We start from the raw sequence: 20,008 nt of genomic DNA on the forward strand, positions 1-20,008 counted from the left end.
ACTAAAATCTGATTTGCAATTTTTCAGATATTACCATGGCAAATCCCCATACTTTCCACTACAAATTACACCCTCTCCCCTGTCTGACTTCCACCAAGCACCAAAACTCCAACCTCTGGACCACAAGTTATGATATTAACCTGAAGTTCATTACAGTAACATGATATGTCAACCTGCTGTAACTGTACATATACTTCTGGGTTGCAGTCGTAGAATTTATTTGATATGGTCATTCAGTATCTACAGACTGGTAGGTGTGGCACAAATATTTTCATTTTCATGGTGAGAAATAAAGAACCAACTATTCTGAACCTCTGTCAAAAACTCCATATTTTTGTCTGCAGGTGATCTTAAGTCTCTTTTTTTAAGATGGTAATTTTCAACATGTCTGAAAATGTGTAAATTTATCGTTCAAAATTTGGTATTATCATGGAAGTACCAGCCATACCACTCATGATGACCATACATTTTGTGAATTTGACCTCTAGTCCGCAACTAGAGCCATCAGGAGTAAGCCAGGAATAATGTGTCTTTTCAGTGACCCTTAGTGAAAAAGACTGCATATTTTATAAAGAAATATAGTATGAAATTTATATATGGAAAATACAACCATTATTTGATTTGCCTGACTGCTATCTACTGTGCACACCATACCTAGCTCAACTTGTGATTATTTCATTTGCTGTATGACTTTTACAGCATGTTATGACAAGGTTCAATATGTAAGATGACTTTTTCAAATATATTTACAATTTAGGTAAAACATTCTAAAGAGGGTCATGATATTGTTTCCTACTGCTACATACATGTACATGATGTAACAAATATATACTGCATGTACTGTGAAGAGAGTAGAATAAGAAGCTTTTGTTGGATCTACGAGAAACTGTCCAGTGGCCTATACAATTTTACTATTAAATGTGATAATAATTGGTTTTTTTTTTGCAAAGGTACATAATATAGTTTAAATGTTTTCAGCATTATTAGTGAATTGATGTCTAATGTTCTGTAATATGCGGTGCAACTGATTTTCATCAACTTTTGACTATTTCATTGAGATGCAACATTTAGTGGGAAAATCATACATACATGTACTTAAGAAAAGAACAGACATGTACTTAAGAAAAGAATTACCAGAAACATTAAACGGTAATCTTAAGCAGAGATATGAAAATATTCACAGCTGATGCATCACTGACACCCATATGCATGTTTGTTTACAAATTTACCAATTTTGTAAATGTTTATAGGCAGTGAACTAAACTAGGCCATTTCCATGTGTAAACATGTGTAAACACTACAGCCTTCTTCTTACCACACAATAGCTATTTCTTTACTCCGGGTTACCTAAATCTTCTTAAACACACAGATCCATGTCAGTGAAACCTTATCTGAACTTGCTTTGATATGGCTATTCATGCAGTGTGTAATTGATTTTCAACATGATATTAACTGAAGTAGGGATAGTTGGGCTAGTAAGGAAAATTAGGGAGTCTGAAAAAAAAAAAGACAGGGCCACTGGCAAGACTGTATCATTGTACATGTTTTCTATGTGAACAAGAAAACTAGAAATTTCTTAAATTTCCACCCAGCAGTTTAATATGATAATGGACAGACAAATAGGCAGAGACAGTAGCACAATATCCCCCCCCCCCCCCCCGAGTTCCAGCATGGACAAAATAATCTTCCTCTTTCAGTCAGTTGGCAGTGCTGCATATACCCTTGTATATGAGACATGAAAAGGAGTGGTTATGGAAGGGGATTCTCCCCTCACCCAACATTTCCCTGATCAAATTTAGCATTTATAGCTAAGCAGCTGATATGCAAAAGTGTTACCTAAAATGATCAATATCACCACAGTAATATATGGGTCATGACAGAGAATCCTATTACTGCTGAAAATTCTATTGTCACTGACACAACTGATGCCGAAAATGTGATCCTATAACTGTACATCATTATGTCAAGTACAGTGAAACACTACAATGCAGTACAAAGCAGATTTTCTTCTTTGTGGTCACATAAGGCAACAACATTATTGCAATAGTTCACAGTGACCAAAATCCAGTGCTCCAGTTCCAGGTTAATGAGACTGTTTTGTAGACACCAAGTGCATTAGATTTACCATATATACTCACCTGTCCAACAGCAAACAAAAGAGATCCTGATCTGTCATAGCATGATTCACTGGCAAACCAGGGTCTATGTATTTTGTACAAGTGTATTTCTGTAATATCCTAATGATTTATTTAGCAATGTGTCAATTACCAGGGCCATTTTTATCATATCTGTCTCAGTTGAGTAACTTTGTACTGATGGCTGAGTATATTAATAAGAATCTCTCAAAGGGACAGAATCTTTACTGTCCAAAACAAATTTATAGGAAAGCGATGATAAGACCATATTTTCCATTCATCTGCTCAGTGCTGAAACCATGTCTGGTATACTTCATTGGTAACAACATGATGAATACTTTGTAAGTATGACCATCCAATATGGGGATCAGTACAAGATTTTCAAGACGTATCTAAATACATTTAGTAACAATAAAAATATCCAGTTCAAAAAGTACCTGCTGATATGTTTGGTCTGGACTAGCAATATCAACAATGACTGGGATGCAAACTGATGATGATATTGATAAAGATGACAATGTTAGTGATGGCAATCATAATAATCTATCAGGATTTATTGGTTTACCTTGGCTTTACCCTATAGAAATCCACTTTAGCTTTACCCTATACAGTATAAAGCAGCACAATGGAAAAGCTAACACAAAACTGCCTAGAGTGTATGCCAAAGATGACACTCAAGCAAATGGAAAGACTAAATGTTTTAAAGAGTAACTTTAATTGAAAAGTTCATTTTACCCCGGTGAGATAAGAAATGCTGTAAAAAATGGTATTAGTTTTGACAATACTTACCAGAGTTCTGCAAAAAAATGGCAAAAAGCAAACAATGCCAATACATTAAAACCTGTCTTGAGAGGCCAGTTTCTTTATGTACAGATTTTCTGATTATATAGTATTATGACCTGTCATGAGAGACCGTTATGTTTTGGTAGAACTGGTGGTCTTTCAAGACAGGTTCCAGTGTATTCCAGACAATTTTCAATAGATCCAGTCTACTGGAGTTTTCTGGAATCATCAAAGAGGATATTAATGATGTGGAAGTAAATTCTTGCAGAAAAGTAATGCTAGATTTTATGCAGACAGACAGTATTGCTATCCATGTCAACAACTCATCACTGAAGGAGATGAATGAACTTGTCATCATGAAATTCCAATTAAAAAAATAAAGTAACCTGGGTACATGTACAAGATCAAAATTTTACATGAAAATAAAGTTACATGTAATGAATTCCCATCAACAAATACCATTCTGATTCAGAGCAGATGATGTTTGGTTTGGACTTGTAATGGATTTCTTGAACTGTGCGAAAACATAATCAGCGAATCTATCACCAGCACTGCCACCACTGACATCCTCAGACTGACATATAACCTCCAACTGCAGCAGAATCTGCCAAGCAAGGCCTTAATTCATTACAAAACTCCTTGTTCAAGTAGACACAAATAAAAGAGTGCCTAGATACTTAACACCTCCCTCCCCTCTGGTCTGGCAGACCCAGAAACACTTCAAATTGTAAAAGACAATGACACAAAGCAAGATAGTGAAAATCCAAGTAGCACTAGCCAAACAAGAACCCACATGTTTATGCCTTCACCAGCACACGTCATCTAGATGTAGAAGACAATGACACAAATCCAAGTAGTACTAGCCAAGCAAGAACCCACTTCTTTATGCCTTCACCAGCACATCATCTTGGTGTAGAAGACAATGACACAAATCAAAATAATGAGATTTCTTTCAAACACAATGCAAGTCACATTGCCATGGAAATTTATAACTTCTAAATGACTCCATAGTTATCAGGGATCGTCCTGGGCTTCGCCAATGTCGCAAATTGCGATTTTTTTTCCTTATTGGCGACAAAAATATCCCATCTGGCGATTTTTTTGGCGACAGACTTTTTGGTTATTTAATTTGTACATACAATCATGGATTTGGACTGAATAAATTTAAAGCCAGAACGAAAGGAAGCCACAAACTTGACTAAGCAATGCATTGGAATCAATCTGTTAAACAAACGATCCTTTGTTCTTATTGACAACCCCATCTTTACAGTGCATTGTTACATCATAATCTGCTTATGCTGACATCTGGGCTGAGTACTGTATGCTGTGATACAGTCAATCATGCTACCGCACTATACCTACAACTGACCGACTTCTGAAGACGCGAACAGAACAGATACAATTAATTGAATGGCTAATCCTTCTGTTATTTTTTTTTTTTTTTTTTACATATACCAATACAATAGTTTTGTTGAACCTTCACAGAAAACTGATAACCTTTGAAGTACTGACTACTGCGTATATATACAAAGCAAATGGAAAAAATCTCAATCACAATTATATCTGTCACCAGTGCAGCATTTTACTCATTGATCTTTTCCTTTTGCCATCAATCCCGTGTTACGGCTGCAGAGACTTAAACTCCGCAACAAAAAATAGCAAAAAAGAAAACAGTTTTGCATAATTAATAATAATTATTTATTTCTCAAAATACAGGAGTGAAAGAATAACTAAATAGTGTGTGAATTTATGCTTATATATACGGTCCAATATTGCCAAGTGTTGACTCATGTAAGTTTCATTCGTGGGAATAGAGATCCTATTTTGTTTGTCGAGAAAATTTATACAGCATTCAGTGATCATTCTTGGGATTTAGGAAGCAATCCACTACAAGCTTTGTGAAGTTAGCCATAAGGGTGTGGGGGGGGGGGCTGCTGAGAGACTACTGGTGTCACCTGTCAGCACTGTAGACTGTGAATGTGGATTCAGTAAGATGAACCTCATAAAAACTGACATCAGAAATAAACTCTGCATCTCATCTCTCGAGAATTTAATAAGAATCAGCATGTACAGATGTGAAAAATTAGACTTTGAAACTGCGTTCAACAAGTGGGCAGCCCTAAAATCGCGACGTATCTTCATGTAACACTTTGTAACATTTTGTTAATGCTTGTTGTAATTAGAGTATTACCTAACCCATCTTTTGTAATTTTCATTGCCTGTTACATTAATAGACTAAATTAACACTTGAAAAAATGTACACTACTTGTTCTGGCGACACTTTTTGAAAATTGGCGACAAAATATTGAGGTTGGCGATTTTTTTGGCGACAGCTTTTTAAAAGCCAGGACCATCCCTGGTTATGAACATGGATCTCAGTATATACATGTGTGTATGCATATGCATGACTGTTCATCAGAAGTAGCAATAACAAGATTTTTTGATGGCCATATTGGATGTCAGATCATGACAATTTTCTTCATGACTTTACGTTCAGGAGTTGTGATAAGATTTTCAAGATGGATGACATGGCAATCATATTGGACACAAGATCAAGACCATTTTTATCCAGAACCAATTACACATCATAAGAAGTCTTATTGTCAAAACTGCATACTAATATGACCATCCATTAAAAAGTAGTCATAACTGGGTTTTGAAAATGGCTGCCATGGCAGCCACATTAGACATCAGATTGGTACCATTTTAATTTAGGACCATCCATTCAGAAATAGCCATACCACGGTTATAAAGAGAGCTGCTGTGATGGCCAGATTGAATATCAGATCGGCACCATTTTAATTTAGGACCATCCATTCAAAGGTACAATACCAAGGTTATAAAGACAGCTGCTGTGATGGCCATATTGGATATCAGATCGGCACCTTTTAATTTAGGTCCATCCATTCAGAAGTAGCCATACCAAGGTTATAAAGACAGCTGCTGTGATGGCCATATTGGATACCAGATCGGCACCATTTTAATTTAGGTCCATCCATTCAGAAGTAGCCATACCAAGGTTATAAGGACAGCTGCTGTGATGGCCATATTGGATATCAGATAGGCACCATTTTAATTTAGTTCCATCTATTCAGAAGTAGCCATACCAAGGTTATAAAGACAGCTGCTGTGATGGCCATATCGGATATCAGATTGGATATTGAAATTTGAGCCATATTGTGAATGAATGTGCATTGCAACAACGTTTCCATTTGATCTGGAATGAATAGATTTTGGTAATTTTTTCGATTCTACATAATTTCATGATTATGGACTGGATTTATATATGACAATTCCACATGAAATACATCAAAATGAAGAAGCTAGGGAGAAGCGTGTTGACATCTGCAAATGTGTTTCTGTTTCTGTCATTGAATGTTTGAAATCAATGTGGGAAAAATATGAAGTCTTTCAATTGCAATTATCAAAAAGACGCTATGGAATTTAATGCTCATTTCATTTCGAGTGCAGTAAGGAGGATGTAACTGCACTTATCATCGAAATTACAGTACAATTTCGAAAAGTGTAATCAAGATTGAGAACCTATGACATGGCTCATGTAATTCGGATTTGCAGAATTAAGAAAGTACGTTCTGAGGAAATTCAGGATATAAAACTGTAAGTATATTTTTTTTGCCATTCTTATCACCAGCTAAAGAAGATAGTATATGACTTGTCACTTGTATGTTATTTGTACGGACCTTTTCTTGCATCTTTTGTATACTGTAGCTAGCCTAATCCAAAACACTGTATCAACGCAGAATGTGCCATAGCAGCTGGTATATGGCAGTCCACGAAACATCTGTTTTTGTTCATTCAGAAACAAATTTAAACAACCACAATGTAAAGCACCTCTTACGTGAGTGTACATGATTTGTTTACAAATCAAAAGTGCTGGCATCTGCATCCATTGTTTGTTTACAATAGAAAGTAGTTCCTTTATGCACGTGAATGCTATATGTGTATTGGCGCACAGGTTCAGTATTGGGTAATACTGCATGATTCTGAATAACGTAAAGTTATTGGGGAAAAAAATGAACATATAATAATCATTTAAACTGCATCAGAATATACTGAATGGTTGTTTTATGTTGTTGTTGTTGGGTTTAACGCCATTTTTCAGCACATGATAGGCTATATATGGCGGCCAGTATTAATGGTGGAGGAAGAACCCGGGAAAACCCTGGAAAGAACCACTGACCCATGAGAAGCTACTGGCAAGCTTTCTCAAATACCCACATTGGCTGAATCTGAGACTCGAACCCATGCAGACAGAGGTGAGATGGCAGTGATCCGTAAGGAAGAGTGCTTTAGACCACTCGGCCACTCAGGGCCCCAATGGTTGTTTTAGGTATGCTGGCTACAAGCCACATTTTATGTGAAGGTATTAAGTCATATGCCAAGGACCATAACTCTATCCAAAGCAGAGACAAGAAGGCAAAACCCATGAAAGGCACATCTGGGTCTGTGAGACATTTTGAATGGTCTAAAGCTATGCAGGTTACAAGGATCTTCCATAGTGGAGATTAGAATTTTATCGTAAAAGCCAATAATTCCATCAAGATCTGATCTAAAAAGATAAAAATTGTACCAACCAAATGACATCCAATTATGGGTAAGGGCTGCTGAGCTGATGTTTACAGGATGTGTGACAGATGGACTGATGAATAGACAAGATAATTATTATAGTTGTTTCACATTTCAATGTGGGGTCGAGATAAATGGAAAACAATTTTCTGATGTAAATATAACCCTGCCTTACCCCTATCCCCAAGAGGCTTAAGAGTTAAGGTAAAAAAACAAATGCAGTAACTGTTCCAAAAATAGTGTAAATACAATAATTAATAAACATGAACATAGGTGATGATGATGATTAAAGTTGCACTAAAAATTGAAAGAACAGTTGCATTCACAAAATTCTTTCATACAATGCATGCATCATCCTGAAACTCTTGCTACAATTATGGTATAACATTTTAGAATCTATTTGTATTCAGATTATGACAATAATATGTACAAATTTCATAGTGAACCAATGAAAACTGTAAGATTAGTTATTTCACAAGGTTCAATTATAATGAAAATTCAGCTCCAAAACAAACAGAGCAACTTAAGTAACAAGAGGCTCAAAAAATCTAGCTCTATTACTGCTTGTACACTGCAACATTCCTCTCAAGCAACATACTATGGCCAAATATAGAGTATCAACACAATGATTGACACTTTGCTCCTGTTCCAAGGCCTGCAACACTATTTAAGTAGGTGTACTGTAAACACTATTCATACCATGTAATTGTTACGTTTTACATCTTATGTGTATCAAAGATGCAAGAGTTTGCATCCTCACATTTATGTTAACCCAAATTTGGGTGTATAATTACCGAAAATTTTGAACCAAGAGAACATCTTAATTTGAATAGTGGATGTTAGTACATTATCTTTCCTCGGATTAAAATGAATAGCTTAAAGATTACAAGTCTGTAGACCATTGTAAATACTGTCATCTCAAATGAAGAGCTGCTGTTTGCCAAACTAAGTTTAAGAAATGGTTGTGCTTAAATTTTTCTAAATGTATTTCTTGTTTGGTTGATTGTTTGTTTTTATTTTGGGTACCATGGGCTTAAATTCTTAAGCAGCCATTTTGAAACAGTAATGTTAAAAGTTTAATTTAGGCTTTTCTGATAATTCTGGCTGATGCTCATATTCATCATATTCAGACATTTACTTTGAGTGCAGTGAAAAGAAAACGTCATCATTGGGATTATGGAACTCTGATGATATTGTGTGAACACTTCCAATCCATTTTCTTGCTGTAAAGCCTTTAGTATTATAATTAAGCCCTATCAATAACACAGACCTGCTACGTTGTGTTTAATCCAATTAGAATGTAGTCTGTAATCAATTAAGTGATTCAAGCATGAAAAACAAAACAATTTACTTGACAGGTCTAATAAAAAATGACACAGTGCTTAAAAAGATGCTAAATTTGAAGTTAGAAAATGCAGAGGGACATAATGGGTGCAGAGATGATGGCTTTTGTTTTGGGTTCAAGAATATTTCTCAGCAAAAGATAGGTTTTGCATGGCAACCAGTATAAATGGTGGAATAAGAAGCTGGGAACATCCTGGCAAGAACTAATGACCCATGGGAAGCTATCAGCAAGCATTTAGAGCTTTCAGACAAACCCACACTGGCCAAGTCCATGATTCTAACCCAGGTGAATAGAGATGAGATCACAGTTATCAGTAAAGAAGTGAGCCTTAGACCATTTGGCCACCTGTGGCTCCAAAAGATGATGGCATAAAGCAATCAATTCAAAACTTGAAAAGCATGTGCAGTTGTTGAATCCATATTGAAAAGTTTTTGTGACTGCATATTCTATATCCTGCAGAGGAATGTACCATACCTTGTCACATAAGTAGGACATTACGGATCACTGCCATCTCACCTCTGTCTGCATGTTTTCGAGTCTAGGATTTGGCCAATGTGGGTATGTGGGAAAGCTTGTCAGTAGCTTCTCGTGGGTCGGTGGTTCTTCCCTGGTTCTTCCTCCACCATTAATACTGGCTGCCATGCATAGCCTATTGTGTGCTGAAAAATGGCGTTAAACCCCACAACAACAAAGAAGTAGGATTCATTCTACCATGGATCGATTAAAAACCCGAGAGACATGTAAAAAAGAAATGATGCCCGTCTAACAAGTCAAAGAAAACTAAAATGCCTGAAGATTGACACAAATACCATGAGCAAAAATAGTACTGAAATAACTCAAAAAAGGCAAAATGGAATGACATTAACATCTTGAAGTATTCTGGACTGAAAGAATACTAAATCATATGGGAAATGTACAAAATCCAGAAAAACGAGATGACATAGGAATAGTGACAATATAGGAATAGCTCTAATAAAAAGTCATTAATTCTTTACACTGAGAGCAAAGTCAAAGTTAAAACAACAGTTCCAATCAGTCTTCAGCAAGCAAACAACCCACAAAACAAAGTCATTAACATCAAGCTATAAAAAAATATATGAAAAAAACAGTAGAAAACAGCCAAATTGTTGTCTGGTATCAAGGTGAATAAAGCAGGTTGAATTCTTAACAAAACCTTGAAACAACACACACTTATTGTACATAAGATATTATTCTTCGGCACTCTACCCAGTGGCTGGAGAAATGTCTGTCCAAGTTTCAAAAAAGGAAATGGGCAACTTGCAATTTTCTATTAACCCATTTCCCATACACAAGTCTGCTGTAAATTGCTGAAGCATGGCATCTGCAAATACATAATGAAACATCTGGGAATGTGTAAGGTACTGACACTGGTTTTAGATCTGGATATTCCTCCGAGTCTCAACTAGTGGTCAGTCAACAACCATGCTGAATTCCACAATGATGAATTGTACATGGATGTGACAATACTGGATTTCAGCAAGACTTTGATACTCCACACAAATGACTACTATCCACATTGGATCACTTTAGCATCGGTGGAGACATACACCTCTGGACTAATTCTTTCCTCCAAAACAGATATCAAAGAGCCTCCAAAACAGATATGAAAGAGTTGTCATTCATGGAGAAGCCTCCACTGGGCTCTCAACAGAATTTCTGCATGAGGAGTACTATATCTGAGAGTCTCTGGCATAAACTGGGGAGTCCCTCACTTTCAAAATGATAGAAAGGAAAATGAAAAGCACATTCTCATTATTTTAATAATATATTGAATTCTTAGATATGTGAAATAATGCACTACAAAGAAAATATTTTTCAGTAAATAAAATGTTAAGTTTAAAAATTTTACATGTAAATTTATGGGTTTTTTCCCCTGCTTCAATGTTACTGAACACAAAACAAAAAATAAACAAGAACAATAACATTTTTTAAAATTAATTTCAATCCCAAGAATGATCACTAGGAATGCTGCGTAGTTTTCTCTACAGGTAAAACTGCATCTCCATTCCTGCCAAAGAATCTTACAACAGTAAACACCTGGCATTACACTGTTCCATATGTAGAAAAAAGAACTGTCATCATTAAATTCGAAAGGAATGAAAAACTATACCATGCAGCATAAGTGCAAAAACAACTAATTCAGAATAAATATATAAATTATTCAACAGTGTTAAATGCCTTACAAGTTAACTTTAAAATGGTTGGATATAACATGGGCTCTATGGAAAAAATGACTGCCTAATGTATGGTACCTAAATACATGTAACTTCATATCAAATCAGAATTCACACACTCTTTAGGTACTCATACTAAAATATAAACAAATGAATGAGACTTCACTTTTTGTTATTTTCGGTTTTCTTTCTTTTGTGTTTCATTTTCATCACAAGTCCATTTCCCAAAAAGTCAAAAAAATGTCTTTTAAAACATTTCTACTTATACTCTAGTGCCCTGTAAAAGTCACACATACTTAAATAGTAGTTACTATTATGGCATACTGATGATTTGACAATATTGTCCAAAATCTGACACTCAAAAGGCTTTGATTTGATTCATTATTTATATTCACAACATCACCAGTTTAATTTCCTTCTCACAACATAACTTAAATGACAAGGATTAATTGTTGATTAGTCAAACTGGCTTCTTGTTTACTCACTGGTGTCTAACTTGTAGCTATTATGCAGACTGGTCATGAATGAGCAGAATATGTAAAGGGGACATGTCCTGGAGTAAAATGAAGCATGTCAAGGGGATGTATCATAGGGGGAAGTAATGCATCCTTTGATAATTTCATGTGTGTCTGACCATGAAGCTCAGGTCCCTGACAGCCCTGTTTTATGTTGTGTAATGTGCATTAGAAGCAACTGTCATAAAATTATATTACCATATTTAAAATGAAAATCATCCATACCTAGTGAAATTAAATAAAACAAAAATTCTACTAAACTGTCTGCTCTGTCAGAGTGGAAATATATCACTTAACTGGAACAGGTTGTTCCAGCACCATTCATGTTTGTTTCAGGAGTTTACTGATTTTGTAGACATTTACAGGCAGTAAACTCAGCTATTTACATGCGTAAATGTTGTAGTCTTACAAGAAATATGTGGTCAAGTCAGCACACTTGAATATAAAATTATACAGATTATTCAGTGCGGCCCCCACCGCATAGTAATCAATAGTGAGGTCTTAGTACAGTATGGTTCATATAAGCATTATGAGGGGAGGTTGAAGTGCTTCTGTGTCTTTGTAGCTGGAGTACTGATCATAGAGGTAAAAGCTCACAGTACTGACATTTACTTTTAGCGGCAGCCAAAAGCCCAGTTTGATTGGATTCAAGCTCAAGATACTATTGGATAGTAATGAGGTTTATCTGTAGGACTGCAGTACAAATATTATACATAGATCAGATTTTTATCAATTTAAAAAATACTCTGACCAGTTTTGCTCATATAAAGCAAAATCAGCAAGATGTAAAGAAAGAAACAGTAATCACCTGATACCCATGATTTCATGTTTAGTCACGCAAGGTGAACTCGTCAATTAAGCATGATAAACATAATTTCCATCATTCATTCAGATCCCACCTATTTCAATGCCGTACCTAGATATTCATAAGGTTTTAAATACTGTGAAAACACACATAAGACTAGAGTCCATATACTTTGTAGTTACGAATAAAGCTACGTCTCGCCCATTCACAGGCAAATTGACCTTTTTTGGTCTGATGGGTATGAAGAAAAATCAATATCCTGTTCAATCTTCTCACCCCCAAAATCCGCATGGGCATCTAGGTGGCTGACTACTATCAGATTCATCCATTCTGTGACACAAATTGTGCCCAGGAATTCGTTCTGGTGGACGAAAAATCACCAAAATAGTTGGCCTAGTGACAAGATGACATTACACAGCTGCTGGTTATTTAGTTCTCAAAACGAGGCACAATAGAACAATTTCCGGATGAAAAGGTCAAACTATTCGTATCTCCTCTGACCCTACCCCTTCTTCGGTGAACTGACCATATAAATATACGTGTGGGCTATTCCATTCCAAAGTGGGGAATCCGGTCATTAACATTATGAATTAAGCACAAAATAAAATTAATTTGGATAAAAAGTTGTCATCTGCATTGAACATAAATTTAAACATCAAATTAAGCCATACACATTAGCATGTTTTGTCAATATGAGAACAAAATAGTTTATTTCCATTAGCAAAATTGACTCAAAATTTTAACAAAAATATGGATGCTAAATCTGTCTATTTATCAAAAGTGGACCTTCCCACATATGTTGCTGCTGCAGGGAATGGATTTGGAGCAAGTCTGTGTGATGCAGTTGTATACAGTTCCACCGTTGCCACAAGGTTGGATTTAATCACGTACATAAAAAGGGGGAATATACTACGCAGATTTCTACATTTTATAGTTTTACAAACCGAAAAAAAAAAAGAAAAGAAAACGGGGCTCAGACTGAGTGTCTGGAAAGTAAAGTACATTTTATGCTTGTCAGTTTAGAATATTTTCTTCCACATAGTTCGGGTGCTTTTCATGAAATAAGATGTCAGACGCTTACTGTATGTATATAATCGAGGGGATAAGACCGGTAAGTGAATTCTGTTATAAAAATATATAGTGTTTGAAGGATATGTCTTTACAGCAAAGCGCACTTCATCCTACATTTGATTACTGCATCCAATCCATGAAATCCGTGTTTGCCTACAGCAGTGACTGATCCAGATATTGGTCATACAGTCGCCTATTTTATTTGTTACTTTTTTTAAACATTTTTCCCATCACCTTTCGAAAATGTAGATTCTGGACATATACAACGGTTCCCATTATATTTAAACGTTTGCATGTTTTACTTTGTAATATAAAAAACGGGTACCAGATTCACTTGAAAATCGCAACATCCGGAAAATATGAAAATAAAAACAGAACATTTTGCCAACAGAAAACGACTATCATTCAAACTGCCATAATCACAGCTGTGGCATGATGCTTTATTAATATAAATTGCCATCAGAACAAAGCGAAGGTAAGCGAATCTATATAAAAAGATGGTGTAAAACATTAGTACATTTTAGTTGCTTCCTAGCCGTTGAAGTAAAATGACTGCTGATAGATTGTATTTAAAAGAAACTTGTGAATTCATTTTTTTACCCTTTTACTTGCCTTAGCTAAAACTTTCACCTTTGTCATTTTCTATCACAGACCTTTGAAATTCTATCTCTGTAGTAAGAAAATGGCAGAATATCTGGAGGGATTATGCATATACATTTTATATTTTATTGCTGACCTTGTCCAAAATCAAATTCATTGTCTACCTGTCCAAAATCATTGATTTTTGTATAAAAATTCTGTAAACAATATTTTCTTAGTGAGTGTGGGTTTAATATTAGGCACATTACCAATAGAAGCAAACATGTTTATCTTGCTCAGAGATAAGGACATTATGTTTATTTTGTTCATCTTAAAACTCACTTATTTCAACTGCAATAACAAACTAAAAGACCTAATAATGTTTTCTACCTTAAATATTTCAGCATGTTTTTTTATGTTTTCTAATTTCTTGGTGTTTATTTTTTGTTATCATATCATTATATGGGATTTATGTTGTAGGTGATGTCTAATGTTGTAAAGCGCTTAGAGCATCTAAAGTTTAGGCACTATACAAAGTCCTCGTTATTATTATTATTATTATTATTATTATTTTAGTAACAGACCTTGTCTAATTATAGCTTGGATTGTTCTGGAAATGAACGTTTGTCCAACATCTGAGTCTTCTTTTGTGTCTTGTTTTTAAAAATATATAATCTTGTTTACTGGAATAATTATTTATTCATGTGATAATATCTGGGCAGAAATCATTTATGTTGTATTCAGATTTTGATTTGGGTGAAATTTTTTAATTTTCTCTGGAAATGCAAAGTGCTCCATACTATTGTTGGAAAGAGATATTAACTGGGAATTCTGGTGAATTTAAACAAGGAAACATTGGATTATCTTAATGAGATTCAACAAAAGACTGTTGGCACATCAGTACAATTCAGGCCATTGGTAATTGGTATGAGAGACTACTGGCCACTACAGGCACAATGGACTTTATTTTTGTTGTGTTGGATTTAGAGTGACTTTTTCTGGAATACTCTGGAACTATAGTCCTTGCTACTATGGCAGACTGGTTTACTGATGTAAAGGGACTTAAGAAAAATTTCAGCAAACTTTGAAAAATATGATTGGTCATACTGGTTTGATACTTAAAAAGATTGTGATGAAGCTGTTAATATACTGTAGTTTGCTGTCAGGGAATCAGGTCAAGAATCTTTAGCATTGAATGAAAAATAAGTGATTTAAATTATATCATTAATACTCCTGGGAGGTGAAAAGAAAAACATCTTTGTCATATAAATATGTTAAAGGAGTATGTTGATAGAGATAGCCATGTTGATCATGCAGTCAGTTTAGTTTTACCAGTTCAACACAGTGAAGCTTTAAGTGATTGAATGAAATCAGACTGTAACAACTGTAACCAATCTTCAGAATTCAGGAATATTGAATAATCTGGACCAGAAACATTCACATCTGCAGCCACAAGAAAAGAATGACTAAAACAGCTATTATTTGAATATGAGCCCTTGTTTCCAGATGTTTGTACATGAACAAATAAAATCTAGGATGGTGTTGAAATTGTAGATTCCACACCTGTGAAACTGCATCATTACAGGATGAACCCTCTCGAACAGGAATGTTGAAAAAAGAAATTCAGTATTTGATAAACAATGATTTCATAGAACCAAGTAACAGTGACTGAAGTTTACCATGTATTCTTGTACCGAAACCAGATGATACTTAATGCATGTACTCTGACTATAAAAAAGTGAACAGTGTGACCATAACAGATTCATTTCCATTGCAGCATTGACAAAATTGGAAATTGACAATATCTCACCAAATTTGACTTTTTGAAATGACTCTGGCAAACTCCACTGACAAAAAGGGCAAACGAAATTTGGGCATTTGTAATTCCAGATGGACTTTATCAATATAAAGTGATGCCATTTGGGATGAAAGGTTCACCTTGTACTTTTCAACATTTAATGAACATGATTACATCTGGGCTAGGTAATTGTGATGCTTACATCAATGATGTCATCATCTACAATCTGTGCATTGGCATCCCACTCAAAGTTTCCCTGCCTATTATCTTAATAGAGTGGGTAGTAAATTGCAGGATTCAGTGTCAACACCCTGCATTTTACCACTATACTCCAAAAGGTCTGCACAATGTCTTTCACTGGATGTCAGCTTTGCTGTAAGCTTAATCATCCAAGCTTCCAATTTTTAGAATTCAGCATACAACAGTTATTATACCCACTACTGTACATAACAAACATTTAATTTTCAGTAGGGGAGAGGCTGCAATTTTCTTTTGGCCTGAGATATTTTCTTTTCTTTTGTCTCCAAATATTTTTCATTTCTTCAGATAATGTACTGGACATATTATGGTGCTGCTTTGTTATAAATCTGAGCATGATATTTATTCAAGCCATAAACAGATGGAAATTCTTTATTCACGGTATGATTAGTGAAATATTTTGAATGGCAATTTATATTGCACCCATAACCATATATAAACTATGATGCCAACTATGTATGTATGTATGTATGTATGTATGTATGTTGTTATTGTTGTGGGGTTTAATGCCATTTTTCAGCACACGTTAGGCTATGCATGGCGGCCAGTATTAATGGCAGAGGAAGAACCCAGGTAAACCCAGAGAAGAACCACCGACCCACGAGAAGCTACTGGCAAGCTTTCTCACATACCCACATTGGCCAATTCCTAGACTTGAACCCATGCAGACAAAGGTGAGATGGCAGTGATCCGTAATGGAGAGCGCTTTAGACCACTCAGCCACTCAGGGCCCCATGTATGTATGTATTTATATATGTACATCTGCCATTTTCTTACTACAGTGATAGAATTTCAAAGACCTGTACTTGCCACCAATATTTCTCCACTCAATGTCTATTGCAACTGAATTTAAATAATTAGCTCTTGGTGACCTATAATTTTAAATGGCCACTGATATATACTGAGTTATATGGTCATTTCTAGTGACACAGCAACTGCAACTGGCTGGGGGGAGGTGGCAGCCCAGCAGGGGTCCCAAATGCCCATCAAATATGTGAAATTATATTGTGAGGGGGCCCCAGAATTAAGTTTCTTTAGTCTTGTTATGCAACTGGTCATCCCTGAACTCCATCTACACTGATTGAAAGAGGGTAATCATACTGAGTCAAATGTTGCAGAAGGATAATTTGATATCATGTAAGGTTTAGGACCTTAAATGAATGATGGGGAAAGGGTTTGGAGTGGGGAAGAATGTAGGAATCAGAAAAAATAACAAACAAAAAATGTCGATACTCTTGCAGTTGGATGAAGTTGGGCCAGATGTTTGCTTTGTTTTATTGTTTGGAACAAACATATCAAGTAGCTCTCTTTTTGGTTAATAGTTGGAACAATTATTTTTGAGCAAATTCAAATGACTAATCCAATTACCTGTTTCAGGGCCCTGCCTGGCTGACACTTAACTGTAATAACATGTGGCTTTGTCAGTCAGATTGCATTGGAACTAATTAACTTAGATATGGGATTGTAAAGGTGCTGATGATAAATTATTTTGTGAAATGTGAACAATTGAAATCTTAAAGTTGCCATTTGAAAAGGAATTAGCCACACATGCATGAATGCACGCAGACAGACAGAGACAGACACCCTTTGCCCTAGGAGTGAAAAGTGACCTCCCTCGATTTATGTCCTTTCTTAATCCCTGTGGATATTTGTAATAGTTTTCACCTTGTGTATACTTTTGAAAGTTTTGTATTCTTGCATTGTATGAAGGCAGTAATAATAATTTTTTATTATTTCAGAGTCATATGAAGCCGATTTATTGAAACTTTGAGAGAGAATGGCTACAACAAGAGCAGCCACATGTAAGTTCTCTTTGGAATACAAAGTAGCCTCACATAATGGTTACCACCCTTGAAGAGCAAATTAATATACCTTGGGAATAATTTGAATAAACTGTAATTTGAAGCTGGAAAAAAACATAATAGAAACATCAGTAGCACTTCAACTAAATTATCAATACAATTATCATGGAATAGACAGATTTGTATGAAATCAAGGAAGTAAATCTTTACAATCCCTAATATTTTAGCATACTTCAGGACACAAGATGGACTCATATATTTGGGGATTCTGAAAAAAAACTTGAGAACTAAAATCAGGCTTTTGCATAATCAATTCAGTTGTTGATTGTGCACCTGAAAAGATGTACACTAACAACCTTGTGAAGCACCTTATTCTCGTTGCCTAACAGAAACTAACCTTTATCTTAAAATAGCGTTGTCATATTAAAATGTTGTAAATATGCTATTACATGTATATTCATTATTTTATGAAATTTCATAAATTAAATTCAGTTATTGAGAAATTATTTTAAATTTTATTTTGTAGTTTTAGCTTTTAGGAAGAAAACACAATAAACCAATATGCCTCTCTCATGGAAAAATGTCAAGTTTTAATGACTGCTTTTAATCCATTATACCCGGATCCTAGAATTTTCCAGATGCTGACCCCAAATATTTTGTGTATATAAAAACATAGAGAATAGTCCCAGCAAACAAATAAATTCCACATTTTGTGAATGTTTGACGATATTACATTTTTACTTCATTCATAATTAACAGTATTAGACATGACAGGTTTTATGATCCTTACTAAAGTTATTTCCCTTTATTTTGTAAGTGCCAACTGGACATTGACTAGAATGTACAATTCAGTCATGACTACCTTTTGATATGTGTGACATAGCCAGAATGTACAATTCAGTATTGACCACCTTTTTATGGGTGTGGACATAGCCAGAATGTACAATTCAGTAATGACCACCTTTTTATGCGTGTGGACTTAGCTAGAAGGTACAATTCAGTCATGACTACTTTTTTATGTGTGTGGACAAACTAGAAAGTACAATTCAGTGATGACTACCTTTTTATGTGTGTGGATGTAGACTAGAATGTACAATTCAGTCATCACTACCTTTTTATGTGTATAGACATAGACTAGAATGTACAATTCAGTTATGACTACCTTTTTCTGTGACTGTGTACCTTAAAGTTGTCAGCCCTAATTATGGTTAGCAAATACTGTAGGGGGATGATCTGTGAGACAAAAATCAGAAATATGTCCCAAGGGCATGCAAGGTTAAAACAATACCTGTCATGAATGCTGACAGATATTAGGGCTGACAACACGCTAATCTGAAGTTTTTGCACCGTACAAAAGAGCCAACTTTTAATGCGAATTATTAATAACTAAATACTTCTAGGTAAGCCACTTAAGAAAGTTTATGCTTATCACTTATTATCTAATTGTGATTGATGCTAATATTTGTATACATGATCAATAGAACATTGTTTATTTTTTAAAAAAGAAATTAGATATCAGGGCTTTATTAACCAGGTGTATGACCATGCTTTTGATGCTTTGCAAATGGAAACCAACAAAGCAGTATTCTAAAAGTAATATTCACTCAATGGCATGCCTGGCAGTTTTAGATCTATACAGAGATTAAAAAAACTTTGGCATTCTGTTGCAACAGCACAAGAAATGGAGTCATTAACACAAGACACATAAGTAAAAGAAAGATGTAAAAAAAAAAAAAACACAATGCTCCATACCTTTCTCAATTCAGGCTCTTGAACTGTGAACATTATGAATTCTTATTTATACATTATAGAGTATCATTCATGTAAATAATAGACTTACAGTAGAGCTTTAAAAGTGTCATTCCTCAGATGTTCCTTGTAATGAGGACTGTGCTTCTGTCTGGAACAACTGTATTTATGTGACAGGAAGTGATTTTCTGAAAGGAACATATATTGTTCAGCTAATTTTTAATTAAGTACATGTATTTTTTTTTAAAAATGGCTTTTTTTTTGTGCAGTATGATGCTATCATAATTATATTCATCTCTCTCTCTCTTCACATAAGTACTTAGAAAACAATATCCCACATTTTAAAAAACCTCAGTAAATTGAAAACTTCTCAAAACCAAAAAAAG

At 35.0% G+C, this 20,008-nt stretch overlaps 2 protein-coding genes across 13 annotated transcripts in view; one reads left to right on the forward strand and one right to left on the reverse strand.

Annotated features, from left to right (window-relative positions):
* Positions 1-12,835, reverse strand: part of LOC149808496 (AN1-type zinc finger protein 3-like) — a 47,998-nt gene extending 35,163 nt beyond the window's left edge. For 2 of the 6 annotated variants that reach the window (XM_089978123.1, XM_089978129.1), the window contains exon 1: positions 12,642-12,832. In XM_089978123.1, the coding sequence (XP_089834249.1) occupies positions 12,642-12,694 (53 nt within the window). In that variant the 5' untranslated portion in view covers positions 12,695-12,832. Of the gene's footprint in view, positions 1-12,586 lie in introns of all 6 variants that reach the window. The other 4 variants (XM_089978112.1, XM_089978118.1, XM_089978137.1 and 1 more) reach the window with 4 other exon arrangements.
* Positions 12,836-13,138: 303 nt separating this feature from the next.
* The window catches only part of LOC149808497 (protein unc-79 homolog), a 255,882-nt gene continuing 249,012 nt past the window's right edge, over positions 13,139-20,008 (forward strand). For 5 of the 7 annotated variants that reach the window (XM_089978169.1, XM_089978143.1, XM_089978163.1 and 2 more), the window contains exons 1-2: positions 13,139-13,476; positions 17,811-17,873. In XM_089978169.1, coding sequence (XP_089834295.1) covers positions 17,849-17,873 — 25 coding nt within the window. In that variant the 5' untranslated portion in view covers positions 13,139-13,476; positions 17,811-17,848. The remainder of the gene's footprint in view (positions 13,477-17,810; positions 17,874-20,008) is intronic. The other 2 variants (XM_089978159.1, XM_089978151.1) reach the window with 2 other exon arrangements.

This window comes from Sinohyriopsis cumingii, chromosome 1, assembly GCF_028554795.1.
Source record: "Sinohyriopsis cumingii isolate HCF-2022 chromosome 1, ASM2855479v2, whole genome shotgun sequence".
In the NCBI taxonomy this organism is placed as follows: Eukaryota; Metazoa; Mollusca; class Bivalvia; order Unionida; family Unionidae; genus Sinohyriopsis; species Sinohyriopsis cumingii.